The following is a 21,765-nucleotide window of genomic DNA, read 5'->3' as shown; positions in this document are numbered from 1 at the left end:
TTTTCCTGATTACTGGAGATACACAGATTTCTCCAAAAGACCTATGTGGCCCAGGAGAGGTGGGGAGGGGTCTCAAAGAAGTTTTCTCCAGAGAACGCTCCATTACCAGCTCACCTACTGCCTGAGAATTCTAAACTCAGAGGGTGAAGGGGTCCCCTAAAGACAAATCTGAAATCATCCTGCTGCTAATTCAACAGAGTGACCTACACAGCTTGTGTTTCAGAGACTAAGGACACCCCAACAAATCATGATTCTGTAACCAGCTCCTCTAGTTAAACCTGCTAAACTCCGCGGGAAATTGGGACTTGCTTAAAATCCATGAAATTAACAACAGTTGTCAAGAGCCCCTAATTTGTCTCTCTCTGGGTCCAAAAAAAACCAAAAGATCCAGAGATGACTGGCATTCCCCAGGACTGGTGAACTTTTACCACTCGGATTCAGGATTCCGGACCCAACATTTCCAGCAAAGTCATTGATTCTCACATCTGGATTCCCATTAGTCTGAGCAGTTTACTTCCTTTATATAAGGTAGAAAAGACAGCTAAGGCTTTGTAATGATTAACTTTGTTCTTGTTAACTTCAGCTTACTTAAGAAACTGGTAAAATTCAGGAGACAGTTCAAGAAGCCAAAAGAAGTAACTTTTCACTGAATACCAGTTAATAGTTTCAAAGTAATGTGGCCTCATAGAAAAGTAGGTTAAAAAGGGAAAAAGGTGCTTAGTTGAGATAAGTGGCAGCCAGAGTAAACAAGGAAAGGAAGGAACAGCAGGTGAAGATTCAGACTAGAATCCTAAATGTGTGGCCAAGACTATGATTTTCACCTATATCTCTAGGCAAGCTTAATTATGAGTTAATTGGCTTTTATGAAGTACTTTGTTGATCCTTGCACAATAAAGCACTGTTTTATGGCAGTCAATGATTTAGGGTTTTTTAAGTAGTTCATGACATTCAAAAGCTTATTTTATATGTATGCATATTTACATATCACACATATATATGACTATGAAGAAAGCAACCTTTTTGAAATGTCTAAAGTACATAGGGCTCAGCTGCTAAATACCCAGAGCCAGTTTTACCACACACACAAATAGCCCATGTAAGAATGTTGTGGTGTCATATTTAACTGGTGTGACTAAAATAGACTCACTCTTTATAAACTCATTTTTCTATTATTGTTCGTTGTTTCCTGGGTTCCTACTTGAATAATAGAAGAAATAAAATGTTGGGAAACGTTTCCCTCTCTCTGCAACTATCAGACATAACTGCATTAAATGAAGAGTGGATTACAATTCCAACCGATGAGGTTGAATAACGCAGACTTCCAGAAAGCCTCCTTCCTTGGCAAGTCGGTCTGTGGTTTGGGGTGAGCCCAGTAATATATTTTGCAGAAGGGGGAGTAAAAGCATTTGTTCAAATGGAGAGTTAAGCCATTTGAAGCTGAGGCTGTTGGCAATAAAGCACTGGTTAGGTGGAGATAGGACACCAAAAATAATACATTTGATAGCCCCTGAAATAGCATTTGTCTTTTGTCACTTTACAGGAGCCACTATGTCACCATTTCTTCGAATTGGTTTGTCCAACTTTGACTGCGGGTCCTGCCAGCCATGTCAAGGAGAGGCCGTTAACCCTTACTGCGCTGTGCTGGTCAAGGAATATGTTGAATCAGGTAAGCTAGTGTGGGTCTTCCAAGCTGGGGCGGGATAGGAAGATCCTGCTGTGAACTATGAAGCAAGGCCTGTGGGAAGAGCTCAGGAGATCTATCTCAGTGCAGTGGCGGATGCAATGGCGTGAGCGCACTCCGCCTATACAAGCTTCCTCGGCACACCTGGAAGTGGCAGCGCCCGCCTGAGCAAACTCCTAGAGCCCCTACACAGTACCCTGATCTTTCCTACTATTGGCTGCCCTAAGGATAGTGTAAACTTCTGATTGGTCCAAAAAGTTATATATACTGCTGCACTTACACAATAAACTTAGATCTGCGTCACTGAACCTGGTCTCCGGAGTCGGGCATGCTTCGTTAGGACTCCGTCAGCCTCACCCCCGCGGGACCCCCTGCTTCAAAGGCCTTTCCCAGTCTTCGAGGTCATCTAGTTCAACCTAATTTTCATCCCAGGAAACTGATGCCCAGGGAAGCCCAGTACCTCCTGAAGGGTAAATGGGCTTAGTGGTCACCTCTGAACTAGACCCAGGCCACCTGCCTGTGTTCTATTTCATGAGACCATTTTCCCACATAAACAAAGGGAGCAAAGGAAAGGAGAAATGGGTTTTCAGACTTTATGTGAGGAGTTAATGGGGTGGGGGGCTAGAGGGAATCTAGTGCTCTAATGTGGAACATGGGACCTATATTGTTAAGACTCATTGTTTTCAATGATTATAGGTTAAGTCTGCATAATCTTAGAATTAGCTTCTAAAGATGGCTTTCTGTTTCTTTGCACATAGTTGATGAATATTACAAAGAATATATGAATTAGCCATTAGGAACCAAATTTCAGAAAACTTACTTTTGCACTAAGACCCTGGATCAGTAAAATAATAGTTCGTGTTATGTCAAATTGAAATGTAGATAGGCAGTTCATGGTGAGGGAGAAAGCGTGACAAGCTTTCAAAAGTCCTTTTGTGGGTTAGATCATTAAATTAAAATAATCCCATTCTGACTGGAATTTCTCCACAGTCACTTCCACTGGTTTCCATTCTCCTCCCTGCCTCTATATTTTAAGATTTTTATGGACTTTCTTTTTTTTAATTTATCTTTATTGTTGAAAGTATTACAGATGTTCCCCTTTTTTCCCCATTGACCTCCACTCCTGTCCCCTCCCCAGGCCTTTACCCCATTATTTTCTGTGTCCACGGGTTACACATATATGCATATAAGCTTTTTTGTTGATCTCTTCCCACTCCTTCACCCCTTCCCTCTGAGGATCCTCAGTCTTATGGACTTTCTAGCAGTGGTTCTCAACCTTCCTAATGCCGCGACCCTTTAATACAGTTCCTCAGGTTGTGGTGACCCCCACCCATAAAATTATTTTCATTGCTATTTCATAACTGTAATTTTGCTACTGTTATGAATCGTAATGTAAATATCTGATATGCAGGATGTATTTTCAGGGTTCACGACCCACAGGTTGAGAACCGCTGAAGGAAGTTTACATCCCAAAGTTTTCCCAGCCCCATTACCTTTCCTGTTTCCCTCCATACACTTCTTGTTTCAGCAGACACTTTGTAGAGAAGTAAGATTACCCCAGGCAGGTCTTCAGTGACCATAGGAGCCATTACAGTTCATTTGCATGAGAAGTATTTATGGGGCACCTACTGTGCACTGGGACAGAAAAAGTGTCTTTGCTTTAGCACTTCTATTCTTGCATAGGAAGATAGGAAGGAAACAAAAATATTATATGGTAAGTAATGTGGAGTAAAGAACAAAAAGTAGGAACGGGGAGAGAGAAGGTATGGGGACAGAGAAATGTTACTGCCTCTAAGGGGGTGGGGACAGAGAAATGTAACATTTACAGACACAAAGGGGAACCTGATTCTGCAGGTGAGACCCTGATTCTGCAGGTAAGAATCTCTAGCTAGATGTTACTGGCTCAGCATCCTGGGGTTCCCAGTCCTCCTGTCTTTCCTTTTCTCTCCTTTAAAAGACTTGGACTCCCAGTTGACTTCATTCCTGCTGCCACAGTGAGTGTGTCAAAGCTGAGGAGACCATCTGAATCATCCTGATTTCCCTTCTGACCAGACTTCTCTCCTGCTTAGTTTGAAGTGAGAATGGCACTTGCTCCCAATCTAAAACCTTTCAAATGTCACAGAAATCTTTGAAGTGTGAAATGTCTTGAGCTCTTCAAAGCTGCTTTGGACTTAATGGGTCTCCTGGATCCCAGTTCTCTTTACAACCACAGGTCTCCCTGACATTTGCTTCCCGGGAGCTTTATTTTTTTTTTTTAATTTCTTCTCCTTTTGGCCTTGCCTTTGAACTTGGTCTAACCAGCCATGTGGATCAAGACCTTGTCAAAAAAGAAGATGACTTTGTTTTTCCAAAGGTTAGCCTGTTGTTTTTTATTTTGCTTTGGTTTTGTTCAGAAAGGAAATCTCTCTGAACATTATCATTCAAGTATTACTTCTACAGAATTTAAACACACTTCAACCTTGGGGCTGTGTGGCTGCCTTTTTCATGGTGAATTCACAGAACAGGGACAAACAGAACACAGTGCTGAGGGCCCGAGAGCCTTTGAAACAATGATGAAACTCACTGTAACTAGACAGATGCTGAGTTCTGGTCCTCTTTTTTAGATGATTACAAACCTAGTGATCAAAAGTGTGAAAAATGCCTCCCCCTGCGAACTTCTGTCCTTTGTCGGGTGGAGAAAGGTTATGGTTATGAGAAGAATTATGAGAAGGAGGGGCTTAGAGTCCATAGAAGTAAAATGCTACTATGATCGTTAACCTTGCCATAGTTTGTTTTTAAATCCAATTCAATTTTCTTTTTTCCCAAGATTATTAATCATATTTAATGTTTTTAAAAAATATTTTCAAAATTTCTCACAGGCTTTTTCTCCCACTTATAAGCAAACCTTAAACCAAGGTGTGATGAAATCAGTGAGGAAAGAGCGGAAGGTGCATGTGCGCGAGGACTATTCCCAGGCCTCAATCCCAGCTTTGTCATCAGCAGAACCAGAGGGAGCAGCACTATATACCCATGCCACTCCTTTAGCTCTGTCTGTATTATCCCTGAAAGTTAAGGGGGTATCAGAGTGCTGGTAGAAACTTCACTAAGTGTGACAAACTATTCCTTCTTCTCGGCCTCGGTTAATAATTACACTTCCTCAAACAGTGCCTTCTACTTTACTAAATCTTCATCCTCGCCCATGGTTCTTTCCAGTAACAGACTAATCGATGTCACTCTCCTAGTTAAATTTCTTTTAAACAAGCAATAGAAATCTTCCCCTTCCTATTCTCCCCCTATCATTATCAGAGTTCATACCTCTAATAACCAGGTTTGCCTAAAAAGAGAAGTTTCAGCTTATTCACATCCTTGTATACCTCCCAAATACCAATTTAGCCTGTTCCCTTCTAACAGTGTGTCTTGGAGAGAAAGGTCCATCTGGAGTCAGAACTACTTGGTTTCCCTGCTTTAAACGGTCTTTACCTTTGGTTTCATCAACACCGCTGAATTGCTAAATCTGCCACATGCTGTGCTTATTATCACAAGAAACAAACACTCATATGCCACTGTCATTTTCTGCTTCTAGAATGATTAGAGAACATCTACTACAGAAACCCAATCTGGATGAAAGATGGGACAACACTATTTATACTCCCACTAGTGAACTCTCCCAATTGCCTGGTGGCTCTGGGGAGGTTTCCCTTAAACCTCACCATCCTGACCATAATTCTTGTTAGAACCATTCCTGAGGCTGCCACTGCCTTTCTTCCTCACTGCAGGTCTATGGCCTGCTCCACTGGCTCACTCCATGGAGAAGGCCACCACCTCTCCAAGTTACTTGTCAATTTTTGCTTAGGGTGCATGGTGCCTGGTTCCGGTAAAATGTATCCGCATTTGAAAATTAGAGAAGGCAATAATGGCTCATTATATTTTATAGTTTATGCCTTTTACCATAAAGAATGGGGTGTAAGTCACTCTGCCCTACCAAATATACTAAGCTTAGCCCTTTAATTCTCTTTATTTGCTTAGATATTCACACTCACAGTGAAGCAATTAACTGTTGGATAGGAAAAGAACGGTGCCACTCCAAGGCATTGTCAGATTTTTGTTGCCTAAATTATCCAGATTGACTTTACATTTCATTACATTACCTTGCTTGCCAAACTTGGAACTGTCTCATTCTGTCCTACATTGTCTCTAATTGTTTTCTGCATCATTTTTGTCTTTCCAGCAGGATTATATATCCTGGAGAGTAGATGGAATGAGTGCCACTGCTGAATTGAATTGATTTTTCCCCCAAGTGGGCTAAAGGAATAACGAGACCATCTCTTTCTGTCCCTAGAGAATGGGCAGATGTACATCCAGAAAAAGCCAACCATGTACCCACCCTGGGACAGCACTTTTGACGCCCATATCAACAAGGGAAGAGTAATGCAGATCATCGTGAAGGGCAAAAATGTGGACCTAATATCTGAAACTACTGTCGAACTCTACTCCCTGGCTGAGAGATGTAGGAAGAACAACGGGAGGACAGAAATATGGGTAAATATCTGAGCTGTGAGCCTTATTTAAACTGTGAGTACCATTAAGTGATAAGTACCATATTAGCTAAAGACTAGCTCAAAATTTCAATGTCATCCTAAAATTATGACATAGTAGCCTTGTGTAAACAGACTCCCTACTTAGTCATTGGTGCCTTGATAATGACAATGATCATTACTTGTGGACTATTGAACATATTGTCATATTCAAATCTCTTTGATTCCTGTGTAAGGTGGAGAACGTCTCTTAGGCTATGAACAACTGTTCATGATTTATAACTAAAAGTAAGCTCAGAAATATCACAAATGCCCCCTAACTTGGGACCATAACTGTTGTCTATTTATCAAGATAACACATAAATATCTTGATAAGATATCTTACAGATAAGATGATAGATAAGTGAGAGTATAGAGCAAAGATCTATTTAATGTTTGGTCTTCTCCATACTTTGCCAATCCTTATAAATTGTTTTAGCTATAATGTATTCACTTAGCTTACTTTGTACTAAAAAGTACATCATGCACATTCCATGTTACTACATCAAGGTTTTGAAAACTTTTATAAGTGCTTTATTAACATATGTTTATAAATATTAAAGGGAAGAATCCCATATAATAAAGAGCTAATATGCTAATTAGTCCAAAAAGCAGAACGACCGTTCAGATGACCTTCTGGACGAAGCTGAGGCTGCAGGGGCCGAGCCCATTGCATGAATTTCGTGCATCGGGCCACTAGTAAAATATATAATAAAAAAAAAATTCCCAGTGAAAATTGCTGGGGCCTACAAAATGAAAGTATTTCTATACCAGTGAAAACTGCTTTTAAATAACATGGAACCCAGAAAAATATTATCAAATGTTTATATCATTTACAGAAACAGAGAGAATCTTACCTTTCTGCTTCTTACTTCCTATAACTCAGATTTTTAATAACTCCACCCAAAAGATTTTCAAGTCACTGGATTCAAAATAAGAATAAGAATGGGCCAAAACCAGTTTAGCTCAGTGGATAGAGCGTCGGCCTGCGGACTGAAGGGCCCCAGGTTCGATTCCGGTCAAGGGCATGTACGTTGGTTGCGGGCACATCCCCAGTAGGGAGTGTGCAGGAGGCAGCTGGTCAATGTTTCTCTCTCATTGATGTTTCTAACTCTCTATCTCTCTCCCTTCCTCTCTGTAAAAAATCAATAAAAATATATTTAAAAAAAAAAAAAAAAGAATAAGAATGGTATACGCCTAAAAACTAGATTTTTTTTGTGTCCGTTTTGTATTTTTTACCTCAAAAAAAAAAATTCAGTACTTATTAGGGAAGTGTATTTTTATATAAATCTTTTGCTAGTGTCACTAAAGTCATCTTTAAAGATAAGCATATGCCAAGATTTTTTATTTTTAAAAAAGGGTTCCTATGCTTAGATGTGCCCAGATAATTTAGTTCAGCAGTATCTGTTGAGCACTTGGGGGAAGACTCATGGAAACAGAACTCCTCCTGGGTAGCTAATTGGGCAAGTAGTACAATAATGTCACAGATGTGTACTATAGTCTTAAAGGGTTTACATAAACCAGGTAAGTGAAGGGAGAGGCTGTAGCTGGGCCTGAAGCAAGGGAGCATTAGGCTAGGCTAGGAGAAAGCAGAAATTAACTAGAGAAAGTCTTCCCCAGTTTTCATCATTTCCCATTTACTTTCTGCTTTCTGCCTTATTAAAAAGAAAAAGTCACCAAATCCCTAATTTTTAAAAGTAACATGCTATTTTATTTCCTTCTCAAATAATGAAAGGATGACTACCTTTTTAATCCTTTTGTTAAGATTCACTGATAAACAGGTTGCTTTTCTATTTGTATCTCAAAGTTGCCTTTGATTGTTTGCCTCAGCTTTTTCTGATTTTATTCTTATCAGACTTTTCACTTTTTTTTTTTTTTTTTGCAATCTATGATTATTTAGACATAACCCTTGGGGACCTTCAGATCTTCATTTAATTAGCAACTTTTTTACATTTTCCAGCTTTTTAAAAAAAGCTTTTTCTTGATTGACTTTTATTTATAGTGTTTAAGAGCCAACAGGTTGTTTGGGACTTTGTTTTGGACTTATATTTTCTCATGCTTCTACGTTCTTAAAATTAATTTCTTTATTTTTAGAATAATCTTTTCTCAAAGCTGCCTTTCACTTATGCAGACACCATCATCCAATTTCTAAACACCCCACGGAGGCTTGCCTCCTGTTTTCGCAAGTTTTTTAACATCTGTATGGTGACCTACTATTCACTCTCAGAAACGTGATGGACTATGACTTTCTGTGGATACTGTTTTGCCAGCAGCTTAGAGGTTTAACTTCCCCCATCACCAGTAAGTCCTGCCTGTTGATAACTATGGTTACCTGGTCCCAATCTCCCCCACTTCATTGTCTCCTGCTCTTCTAGTTCCACCTTTGCGTCCACCTTTATTACATATTCCACAAACCAGAGAACAGCAGTGTATATTCTTGATGGCAAAAGCACTTCTCTTTTCATTAATTTATTTAGGTTTTCAAGAGAATTTAATGTTGACCAAGCAGTACAGACTTATTTTATCATAAAATTCTAGTAATTGTGATACTGTGACAGAAGTGTCACTATATCAGTTTTTCAGAGATCTTTGAAGGATTAGTGACTTACACAAGGTCACACAGCTAGTAAATTATTTAGTCACAATTCAAATTCAGTCCTGGGTTCAACCAGTCCTTTCTTAACTAGTCTCAGTTATTCTAGTTAACTCATGGATGTAATTGTCAAGAATGACCTTTAATTCATCTTCATATTCTTTTTGATATATTAACAATATAGAGTTATGGTTTAGTATATTAGCAATAGTGGTCAGGTTATGGTGGATTTGACATTTTTCCCATTATGTCACAATACTGTATCACCCCTTAAATGACATTTTGCTCTAATCCTTTCTACATACTAGGTGTACTGGTTAATAATATGGATTTTTTTCAATAGATGGAGTTACACATATGTTGATATATATGTGATTTGATATGTATGTTATTTTTTTGTATTGACAACAAGCTTCAAAACTTCATATGTCAAATTTTCTGAAGGTGTTAACATCATAGATATGTTTACGCTTAAAAATGTAAAATTTCGCGCCAAAAGAAAAGCATTTGCAGGAAGTTTTAATTCATTACTTTATTTTGAAGTGCTGCTGAAAGTTATCGTATACTTCGGGAAGCTTATGGTGAACATGCTCCATCTCAAGATACTTGTAAACTCTGGTTTAAATGCTTTAAAAGTGATGATTTCGATCTGAAAGACAAAGAACGTCCAGGTCAACCGAAAAAGTTTGAAGACCAACAAAATTACAAGCATTATTGTAATTATTGAAGATGCGTGTCAGACTCAAAAACAACTTGCAGAAAGATTAAATGTTGCTCAGGGAACAATTTCCAGTCATTTACAAGCAATGGGAAAGATTTTAAAGGAAGGAAAATGGGTGTCACATCAACTGAACAAAAGACAAATGGAAAACTGGTTAATAGTTAATCTGAAATATTAACCGGTTAATACGGATTTTGTAATTTAAAAAAACGATAATTTCAAGAGAAACATCAAAAGTGTTTTATTCAAAGTAATGTCCATCGCTAGGTACACATTTCCCCATCTTTCAGGTAATTTGTGTATACCGTCCCAATAGAACTTTTCTTGTTTTGAGACAGACTATTCTCAGAGACCCAATTTTCTACTGCTTTGTATGTTTTGAAGTGCTGCTCAGAAAGTGCATGTGCCATTGATCAGAACAAGTGGTAATCTGAAGGAACAATACAACAAAATAGCATAATATCAAATCACATATATATCAACATATCTATAACTCCATCTAGTGAAAAAAAGTCCGCATTATTAATCAGTACACCTAGCAATGGTACTGAAATATGTCATTTTATCATTTCTCAGACCAATTGAATCAAAATTTCCTTTAGATTATCCAGCCCTTTCCCAAGGAAAAAGTCTCTCCTTGTAGAACAAAAGGTCACTCCCATCTCGTACCCTGATTAACCTTGTCCCATGTGTGGAGGCACCTGCAGTAAAGGCTTTGTCTTTATTTCCAAAGACCTACTTGTTCACTACATGTGAGCTAGTCCCAGGGTCTGTGATTCTTTTGTCATGTTTAAGATCTGAATTGCCCCTTTACAGTTCTTCAGATAAGCAGCAGTGCGGGACAAGAAAATCAAATAGAATCTGTTTGGGAATTTGTTTCTTCCTTATGGAAGTTTTGATCTCCAAATAAAATTAATGAGTTGCTGAGGTGTCTTAATAAAAGAAAGACTATATGCATGGATGCTACTATGATGATATGCATGGGTAAAATGAAAGGGAGCAATGATTGGATTCTGCCATCACCAAACTTATCAATTATAATATCATTAACCTCAGCACTTGTTTCACCTTTTGACTGATATTCCTTTCCTTCTCTCAACCAGTTAGAGCTGAAACCTCAAGGCCGAATGCTAATGAACGCAAGATACTTCTTGGAAATGAGTGGCAAGTGACATTTCTTCTTCCTCTTGGGGGGTGAGAAGGGCATGTCCCTCTCCTCTTGTGCAAACCATTGGACTTTTGCAAAGCATAGAAAAGAATCAGGAGAAAAGGGAAGCCCAAGTAATGTTCTTAAATTTTCCAGTGGTGCTCAAATATTAGTTGAAAACATTTATAGCATTATTTTTTTAATTGTGTGGACACATGTGTCCAGTACTTTTAGTCTGTCTTTATTTTAGTTTGGGAATTTAATGTAAATTCAAAAGGCTGTTTATGTGTCATGATACTGTCTTTGTGTAAATCAGTGGTTCTCAACCTTCCTAATGCTGCAACCCTTTAATACAGTTCCTCATGTTGTGGTGATCCCCAACCATAAAATTATTTTTGTTGCTACTTCATAACTGTAATTTTGCTACTGTTATGAATCGTGATATAAATATCTGATATGCAGGATGTATTTTCATTGTTACAAATTGAACATAATTAAAGCATAGTGATTAATCACAAAAACAATATGTAATTATATGTGTGTTTTCCGATGGTCTTAGGCAATCCCTGTGAAAGGGTCGTTCGACCCCCAAAGGGGTCACAAACCACAGGTTGAGAACCGCTGGTGTAAATGATGTAATATAACAAGCTGTCGCATTATCAGCCGAATACAAAATAAATATGAGACCAATAAATATTTTCCATAGCACTAGGAGCAAAATTTTAATGACTTCAAGTGAGTCACCTCAAATCCTTTTAGGAACAAGAAAGGAAAATGCATTGCTAAAGAGTTTCAGTTCCATATAACACACAGACATTGATGACGGAAGTTACATTTAAGAGTGTGTGGTTGGTGCCTGTGACAACTTGTCAGTTCCTTCTGTTGCATTTATATTCTGTGGTCAAAGTGTTATTTAAACTAAGTAAATGCTAATACTCATAAAATCCTAAACCTCAGAATGTATATGTGAACTTACTGATAATTAACTGATTTAATTATTTTCTAAATTAGTTTTACTACCAAGAAACAAGTTTAAGTTTATAAAATTGTGATGCTTTGGGAGGCCAGGGGGGGGGAGGTGTTTCACATGTACAATTCCTTTGGGTCCAGATTCAAAAAAATACAATGGGAAAAAATATTATGAGATAACCATGTAAACTGGGACACTCAGCAGATATTGGATGATATTGAGACGTTAATTTTTTAGGTGTGATGACATTATAGTTATATTTTTCAAAGGTTCCTTATCTTTAAGATACATATGCAAATATCTATATATAAAAAAGCCTAAGTGACCGTTATGACCCAACAACCAGCCAGTAGCTATACACACACTGACCACCAGGGGGCAGATGCTCAATGCAGGAACTGCCCCCTGGTGGTCAGTGTGCTCCCATAGCCAACCTCCCATAGCCAGCCAACCTCCCACAGCCCCTCCCCTCCCAGCCCCCCCCCCCCCCCCAGCCAGCTGGCCCTGATCAGCCCCAATCACCAACCAGGCTGAGGGACCCTACCTGTGCATGAATTCGTGCACTGGGCCTCTAGTTTATAATAAAATAATACCAGGAATTTGTTTGAAATAATGCATTGGCACAGGGTGAGGGGAGTGGATGGATGTAGTAGATGAGTGGCCACAGACTGAAAATTATTGAAGCTGGATGATAGTTACTAAGAAATTGGTTACAATATTTGCTCAACTTTGTATATATTTGAAACTTTCCATAATAGACCTCTTTTTTTAAAAAGAAGAAAACTCCTTAAGAGGTAACAGTACAATCCAAACTTTTCTTCTTTCACGTCTGGTGGCTCCAGATATATACTGCATGTCATTGTACTATTTTTGATAGTAAATATAGGGCAGCTAAATAACTGGGTTTGCATCAAAAGTGAAAGTACTGGACTAAATTATAATACCAATGCTGTTTAATTCCTCAAGTAAGACAAATTATACATCTCCTATCAGGTAAAATATGACCCAATGTAAATTGAAGAAAGTCCTCCATCAAAATGCAACTATTCTTGGTAAATGGTTTAAAGATCACTGCTTTGAAAAATAATTCTATGGAACTTAAATTTTGTCTTAGAATGAGAAAGCAAATTCAGACGGACCAAAAACAATGATATTTCACAATGATTACACAAGCCCAGGAAGTTTGTTTGTTTTTTAGAATAAAATGTTGTAGTATTTTAAATTTTTTATACTAGACTAAAATTGAGACTCCATCTTTAAATTTTTATATATCAAAAAACCCTAATTTTTAACAAGCAATATTATGGAATAACTCAACTTTAAGATTCCTTATTGATAATGAGAAATATAGAATATCATTCAATTAAGAATATTTATTATTACATATAACAAATCATTTTCTGAAAGATTCAGAAAACCCAAATGTAAGTTCTTACTCAGGGATCATAAACTCAAATTGGAGAGGTGGTACAGATTAAGCAGAGAATTAAATCTCAAAACATATAAATGATGATTATCCAATGGGTTACCTTCATTTCAGAAAATTGCATATGACAGGCATTGAAGGGGAGGCAGAGTTGAGTTTGCGGAGAAGTGGGTTTAACCTCTAGTAGGAAAAACATGGAGGCTTGAGCAAAAATATGAATGAACAAAGGACTATGAGAAGATGAGTCTAGGTAGATCAGTGGACCCATGCTAAAATCAGGATGAAGAATCAAAGACAAACCTTCAAAGGCTTAGAAGCCCTTATTGGTAAATGTGTGATTTTGAGAAGTCACCAACAAAGAGTTATAGTTGAATTCTTGAGCAGGACATGATATGATATGATGAAAGCAGTGTTTGGAGGGAACTGCTTGTGACAGAATGTGGAATAGATTTGGGAAAGAAAATAGACTGGATATAGAGAAAACCTATAAAATTTTATTTTTGCAGTGGAGAGTTGGTAAGAATCTGGCCTAGGCATGTACTTAAAGGAATGAAATAAAAGAAAGAGTCTAAAAGAAAATAAGATAAGAGTAAGATTTCTTGGCAGTGCAGATGAAAGGGTATTCCCATTATAAGTACATAATTAAGGTGCTTTCATAATCCTTTAAAAATGAAAGTTAAATGAGGGGTAAAAATGTTGATGACATCTCTTAAAATAGCCTGGAAAATTATAATAAAAGTGCTAGAAGGAGAAACTAAGATGGCGGCATAGATAAACACGGGGAAATAGTCCCCCACACAACAATTGAAAATTAGCCCAAAGGACGGAGCAAACATCGTCCAAAACAACAGGAAGGCTGGCTGAGTGTAATTTCTACAACTAGAAGAAAAGCACGCTGAGAGCCAGAGGAGCTGCGGAGGCTGAGTGCAGAGGTACGCGGCAGCTCGCGCGCGCGGAAAGGGGGTGGCACCTGAGGACGCGGCTGTCTTTTTGAATCACAAGCTCCCGACTGCTCTGATCTCCGGTTCCGGGAAGTCTCTGGGGACCCAGGTCTCATACGGGGAGAGGCTGCTCTCTCAGGTGGCAGCGGGCAAACTTGGGGGCAGATTTCCCTCGGAGGTGCTTGCAGCCATTGCCGGGACACTGAGACGCACGACTCCTGGGGCGGAGAATCAGCCATTGCTTCTTTCTCGCCCTTTGACTCCCTGAGACCCCGCCCCACCTGGGCTGCGGCAGAGGCTTTTGCATGTGAATGCCCTGGCCCTTTGCAACCTGATAATTACCTAACTGCAGCCGGGCCAGCCAGACCCGGAACTTCCAAGAGAAGGCCCAAGGCCCCGCAGAGGCTTGCATTGCTTCACAGCTGAGCCTCTTCGTAGTTCCTGCTGTGTGGCCTCAGGCAGGGGCTGAATTAGCACCTCCTTAGATCCAGGAGCCACTGTACCCAGTGGTCAGAGGGGGACCATTCTCCCACTTCAGACACAGCTGCTTCCTACAGCCAATTGGCCTGGAGGTCAATTCCTCCCAGTGATCCTACAACAAGCGAGGCACCAAGAGTGCACCAAGAGTGTCCACCCCGGGTAACTGGGGAGGCTGAGCCACTGGGCCCTACAGGACACCTGGCGCGCAGGCCACTCTATCAACACAGGGAAGCAGCCAAAATGCGGAGACAGAGAAACAGGTCACAATTGTCAGAAACGGAGGAGGACAGACGACTGGATATAGAGTTCAAGGCCACGTTTATAAGGTTTGTCAAGAATTTTATGGAAACCGCCGATAAATTTAATGAATCCCTCAAGGAGTATGGTGAGACCATGGAGGTCATGAAAAAGGACCAATTAGAAATTATGCATACACTGACTGAAATAAAGAATACTTTACAGAGCTCCAACAGCAGACAAGAGGATCCCAAGAATCAAGTCAAAGATTTGAAATGCAAAGAAACAAAAAATACCCAACCGAAAAAGAAAAAAGAAAAGAGATTCAAAAAATATGAAGATAGTGTAAGGAACCTCTGGGACAACTTCAAGCGTACCAACATCAGAATTATAGGGGTACCAGAAGGAGAGAGAGGGCAAGATATTGAAAACCTTTTTGAAGAAATAATGACAGAAAACTTCCCCCACCTGGTGAAAGAAATGGACTTACAAGTCCAGGAAGCGCAGAGAACCCCAAACAAAAGGAATCCAAAGAGGACCACACCAAGACACATCATAATTAAAATGCCAAGAGCGAAAGATAAAGAGAGAATCTTAAAAGCAGCAAGAGAAAGACAGTCAGTTACCTACAAGGGAGTACCCATCCGACTGTCAGCTGATTTCTCAACAGAAACCATGCAGGCCAGAAGAGAGTGGCAAGAAATATTCAAAGAGATGAATAGCAAGAACCTGCAACCAAGATTACTTTATCCAGCAAAGCTATCATTCAGAATGGAAGGTCAGATAAAGAGCTTCACGGATAAGAAAAAGCTAAAGGAGTTCATCACCACCAAACCAGCATTATATGAAATGCTGAAAGGTATTCTTTAAGAAGAGGAAGAAGAAAAAGGAACTCTTACCATTTGCCACAGCATGGATGGAACTGGAGAGCGGATAAATACCACAAGATCTCACTTATTTGTGGAATATAATGAACAACATAAACTGATGAACAAGGACTGATCCAGAGACGGAGAGGCATTGATTGGACTGTCGGGCCTTGGAGGGAAGGTAGGGGAGGGTGGGGGCAAGGGGGAAAGATCAACCAAAGGACTTATATGCAAGCATATAGGCCTAACCAATGGACACGGACAACGGGGGGGTGAGGGGGTGAGCGGGGAGAGGGGGGGTAGAGGGTACACATATGTAATATCTTAATCAATAAAAAATATTGGGAAAAAAAAAAAAATACTGACACGCCGAGCTCAAAAAAAAAAAAAAAAGTGCTAGAAATTGGAAGAGAAGGCAAACAAAGGGGGATAATGAATTCAATCTTGGATAACAATTAAGATGATTTCTACTAGAACCCTCTTTATTGGAAACCTCAATTCATTTCTACTCTATAGGGAGTTAAATGGCTCATTGCTCTCTACATACAACTCAGTCCTTTCTGTATCTTTTCTAAAATTCCCATTCCTTGGTTTCTGGGCTGGAATCACTTTTTCTCTTCTTACTCTGCTTTCCTACCATCACTCTTAGTAGTTCAATGTTCACCCTCACCATCTGACACACCCGCTTCATATATTTACACCTTCCTACACTTTTTGTTATCCATTCAATAACCCACAGGTCTTCATGTGGAATTCTCCATCCCAGCAAGGACTCAGAGTCAGTCCTCTTTTTCTTGTAGCTCATTCTCCTCCCCTGTCAATTCTATCCTCTCTTCCACCCAATAAGTACTAGACTTTACCCTAATCTAGTTTCTCTTTCACACCCATTTGTTAGCCACTTTTGACATGAACTCAAAACCTAGCCTGGAATCCATGATAACCCTTGCTAATGCTCTACTGTCATGAGCACCCTCTTCTTCCAAAGATATCCTGATCTCCATACCAGGCATTCCCTCTCTCCTGCCCTATGCCTTTGACCATTTTTACCAGTAACCTATTCCTCTTGTCTTCATTATCTTGGTTAATTATTGCTTCATCCATTCAGAAACCTGAAAGTAATTTTTATAGTATTATTTTCCTTCAACCTCCCACATTAATCCAATATCAGTTTCTGCCTATGTTGTCTACTTAGTGTTTTTCAATTATATCCCCTGCTTACATCATCATTACAGCTTGCCAAATTCCACTCATTCTGCACAGCTGCCAGAATAAACTATGTAAAACTCCACTCTGAACATGCCATGCCTCTGTTCCTCTCTGTGCTCCTATCCCTGCCTACAGCCTTTTGGTATTTATAAATTATCTACAAGAAAATGCTTAAGCTGATGTGACACCTACACATCTTCTGCATGTGACCAGTTGTTTTCTGCTTCTTACCGCACACTGGCAGTACACACATCCTAAGATACCTTATCACTGTATCCTTGCTCATTCTTTTTCATCTAGAGAGAACACTTTTTGCTTTTCCCCACAATACCTTTTATCACATAATAATGGGAGTTATTTATCCCTCAGAACCCAGGTTGGAAATCATCTCTGCTAGTACCTTTCTTGTCCCAACTTTCCACTCTTTCTCACTTCCACTACCTACACCTGTCTTCAGTGCTATAATTCCCTTACCTCTGGGTTCCCATAGCCTCCTGTGAATACTACTGCTCTGACATTTACTACGTTCCTTCTGGACTCTAAGTTGTTTGCAGGAAAACAATGGTTTAAATGATCTTATTTGTCTCTCTAACTCCAGCACCAGGTTCTATGCTAGGTACATAGGAGTTATTTAATGAATGTTCGTTGAACCGTTCAGTTGGACTTACCCTGGCATTTAGAAATTCCTTTAGTTTTCTTTTGAATCCCATAAAGTTCCTATTCCAAACATTCACACACTCCTTGGTTTCTGAGGACATCTTATTCTTACTCTTTGAGATTGGTCTGCTCCCCTCCCCTCACTCACCCCCAGTTGCTTCTTCCTGCATTCTCTTCCTGCTTTTCTGACTCTAAGAAAGTCCTTCCATTCTTGGTCTCCTACATCTAATTCTCAGTAGCTCTGTACCATCAATCATGCTTCCTGTCTAGCATCTTCAGTTTTCTTTCTCTCTTTTTTTATTTTTTATTTTTTTATTGATTAAGGTATTATAAATGTGTGGTTATCCCCCCATTCCACCCCCCCCTCCCCAATCCTGCCTTCACTCTCATTGGTTTCCAACTCACTGCAAAGGCATCTTCTCCTATCTTCAAAGGGAATTTTTTCACCTTTTTACCTCCATGAGTTTTTCTTTCCTCTCCTTCTCTGACACATTTCTTGGAAAAGTAGATTATATTTATTAGTCTCTGTTTATTCACTACTTTGTCAATTCTTAAACCCTAAGAGTCTGACTTATATTTCGACCAATCTGCTAAATGGCTTTCTCCAAGACTATGAATCCTCAAAACAAATACCTATTTCTTAGCCTTCAATTCCCTTGACATCTCTATATCATTCCATGCTGAAAAACTCATTCTTTCTTGGCTAGCCCAATGTGATTTTTTAAAAATAATTTATATCTATATTGTTTTTAAAAATTATTTTTCTATTGTTTGAGCTACATGCTTCTAACATGAATTCATCTTTAACATGTGCTTAACATGCACTTAGCATAAACCTTTCTCTTTTAATCATTTTAAATCCTTTATTGTTTAAAGTATTACATATAATTCCTTTTGACCCTATTGACCACTCCCCACTCATTTCCACCCCACCCCTGCATATGCCCTCACCCCCTCTACTGACTGTGTTCATGGGTTATGCTTATATGCATGCATACAAGTCCTTTGATTGATCTCTCCTCTCCCCTTTTTCCCCACCCCATTCCCCTCTTCCCTCTCAGGTTGTATGGTCTGTTTGATGCTTCTATGTCTCTGGATCTATTTTAGTTCATCACTTTATGTTGTTAATTATATTTCACATATGAGTGAGATCATGTGATATTTATGCACTGCTAGTGGGAATGCAGAGTGGTCAGCCACTGTAAAAAACAGTATGGATTTTCCTCAAAAAATTAAAAATAGATCTCCCATTTGACCCATTAATCTCACTCCTAGGAATATATCCCAAGAAACCAGATAAACCACTCAGAAAGGACATATGCACCCCTATGTTCATAGCAGCACAATTTACAATAGCTAAGATTTGGAAACAGCCTAAGTGCCCATCAGCAAATGAGTGGATTAAAAACCATGGTACATCTACACAACGGAACACTGCACTGCTGTGAAAAAGAAGCAACTCTTACCATTTGCAACAGCATAGATGGAACTGGAGAGCATTATGCTAAGCAAAATAAGCCAGTTGGAGAAAGATAAATATCACATGATCTCACTCATATGTGGAATATAATTAACAACATAAAGTGATGAACTAAAATAGATCCAGAGACATAGAAGCATGGAACAGACCATCCAATGTGATATTATTCAAGTTTTTCTCTTAATTTTTCAGCTGCCTCTTTATGGTCTCTTTTGTAATTCCTTTCCCTACCACTCAAAAAATATGCATGTACATATCTCCAAGGCGATTTCACACCATCATATATACATACAGTTCTTTGTGTGAGCGCCATGTCTCCCTGACTTGACTGTTAGCCACTCAAAGGTTACAGATATTTTACATTTCGTTAGAACATTCAGCATGGCAATTTCCTCAGAGCTTCCCAAGAAACATTTGTGCTCAGATTGGCTGCAAACAAATGATAGAGCAAATAATATAAAAGAAATAACCAAACATATAAAAACCAATGAGCTTCTTCAAGCCAATAAATAAACAGAAGAGAAAATTGCTTCAGAAATAAACATCATAAATACCAGAAATTCTGAGCTTTTGTAAATGTACTTCTTGTAATCACCGAAATGGTTAGAGGATAAAGGATATCACAATAAGAAGCAAGGGAATAAATTCATTTCTAGCACTTTTTTCTTTAAAAAAATTTACATTATCATAGTCTCATGCACAGAAAAAAAAATATATATATATATATGTGTGTATATATATATATATACATATATATATAGTTATAGTAGTACAGTTAGAATTCCCAAAATAATTCATTTCAGCCCATGAATTTAAAAGTAATTTTATACTTTACTTATTTTATTTCATATCATTTCATCTGGACCAAAATAGCAATCTTACTGACACTTGTCCTACTATCCAGTCATGAGTTGTAAACAGATCTCCACACTTATACCAACGCTTGTGTAAGAAGACAATCACATCAGTGACCCTGAATTTAACCTCTCATTCTCCAAACCTAATTTATTTTTTAATTTAAATTCTTTATTGTTTAAAGTATTACATAAGTCTCCTTTATCCCCCATTGACCTCTCCCCAGCCACCCCCATCCCCAGCACATGCCCTCACCACCACCCCACCACTGTCTGTGTCCATTGGTTATGCTCATATGCATGCAAACAAGTCCTTTGGTTGATCTCTTACCCCCTCAACCTCCTCCCCTTCCCTCATAGGTTGGACAGTCTGTTCAATGCTTCTATGACTCTGGTTCTATTTTTGTTCATCAGTTTATGTTGTTTATTATATTCCACAAATGAGTGAGATCATGTGGTATTTATCTTTCTCTGCCTCAAGCCTAATTTATTTCCAGCTCAGTTCCAAACACAAGGGCCTCAAAGCCCTAACCTTAAAGTACTGGGCAGTATTATGCCCCCATCTGTGGAACTCTTTACATGGTCATTGAGGATGCTCTTTATTTGGAAGTCTGGAGTTGCCATAAAACAAACCTGTAAACACTGTGGAGAAGACTTTAAACTTAAAATGCATCCTGGGACTTGGGTGGATTCCTGGAGGAGAGACCTCCATCTACACAGCACCATCTTTGTCTACTCAAATGTGTTTCTAGCTGGCCACTAACAGAGATATGAAAAAGACATTATCTTAGTAGGGACATTTGCCCCAAATATGTTGTCAAGCCTCTGCCACTGCTTAGCCAGAATGGAAGTAATTTAGTTTAAATATTGTTAATTCTTTATATTCACAAAATACATATAATTCTTTATACTTACTCTCAATAAACCTCCATTTTTATATTTATAAAAATAAAAGAGATAGACTATGCAATCCAAGAATCTTCAAGCTATTTAAAATTATAATTCTAGAAGTTATAATCATTAAATTCATTATCTTTATTTTAGTGATTATTTTTGTTATTTCTTTCTTGTTTACCGCATTATTCTCTCTTACATGCTATACTTTTTATCATGTTGTTTAACCATGACTGCCTTGCTGTTGTGTGTTTTGTTTGTTTTTTGTTTTTGTTGTTGTGTGTTGTTGTTGTTTTTGGGGGGTCTGGGCTTCAGCCAGGGAATTATTGGCATTCTCAAAATTCTCCCAGCCTTTTGAAAAGATATCTTCTGGGTATTGAGCATTGTAGATGGTGACTACCTAAAGTACCTTCACCAATATCCAGAGCCCAGGGTGAACTGAAGAAATATGAATGTGATGATTTGATGTGGATGACTAGGTTACATCCAGGACTACCTAGACATTAGAAAAAACATCTACAGTTATCCATTAATTCCCAGCCCTTTCTACATTGACCAATGTCATTTCTAGCTGGTCTGTCTTATTACTGTAAATATCAGGAACCCAACATAAATAACTCCCCAAGGTTTTTTTGCCCTCACACACAAGTCTGTCCAGCTCTCTCCTGTCTACTGTACTCTATAACCATATGTAAAGCATCTTTAAAAAGAATGCCATTTCCAAGTTGTTATCAGTAACCACATAATTCTCTAGAATTACAGGCAGAAAAGTACCACTTCCTGTCTTTCTGGCTGACTCATCATTGACAGTGAATAGGAAAAGTTGTTAAATACCTTGAAAGTTCTGACCTCTGGTTTTAAAAATTGAAATATGATAACTCAGCACACTCAAAGGATAGTGAAGGATTGAGCCAATAATCCAACCTTGCAGTTTCAAATCCTATAATAATATACCCTATGAAAAATCTGTATTAAAGAATTTTTTAAAAAGGCTTAGTACTGCACCAATCTTAATAAGTACTGGGGATTTTACTGGTCTCAACATTTGTCTAATTC

The 21,765-nt window shown here is 38.7% G+C and overlaps 1 protein-coding gene across 2 annotated transcripts in view; it reads left to right on the top strand.

Moving 5' to 3' along the window:
• PRKCQ (protein kinase C theta) overlaps window positions 1-21,765 on the top strand; it is a 136,807-nt gene that overhangs the window by 54,386 nt on the left and 60,656 nt on the right. For both annotated transcript variants that reach the window (XM_081089317.1, XM_081089316.1), the window contains exons 2-4: window positions 1,541-1,666; window positions 6,000-6,199; window positions 10,652-10,712. In XM_081089317.1, coding sequence (XP_080945443.1) covers window positions 1,549-1,666; window positions 6,000-6,199; window positions 10,652-10,712 — 379 coding nt within the window. In that variant the 5' untranslated portion in view covers window positions 1,541-1,548. The remainder of the gene's footprint in view (window positions 1-1,540; window positions 1,667-5,999; window positions 6,200-10,651; window positions 10,713-21,765) is intronic.

Source organism: Myotis nattereri, assembly GCF_964212035.1.
Source record: "Myotis nattereri genome assembly, chromosome: 1".
Classification (NCBI taxonomy): domain Eukaryota; kingdom Metazoa; phylum Chordata; class Mammalia; order Chiroptera; family Vespertilionidae; genus Myotis; species Myotis nattereri.
The sequence above is the reverse complement of the archived record's forward strand: the minus strand, read 5'-3'. Positions and strand labels throughout refer to the sequence as shown.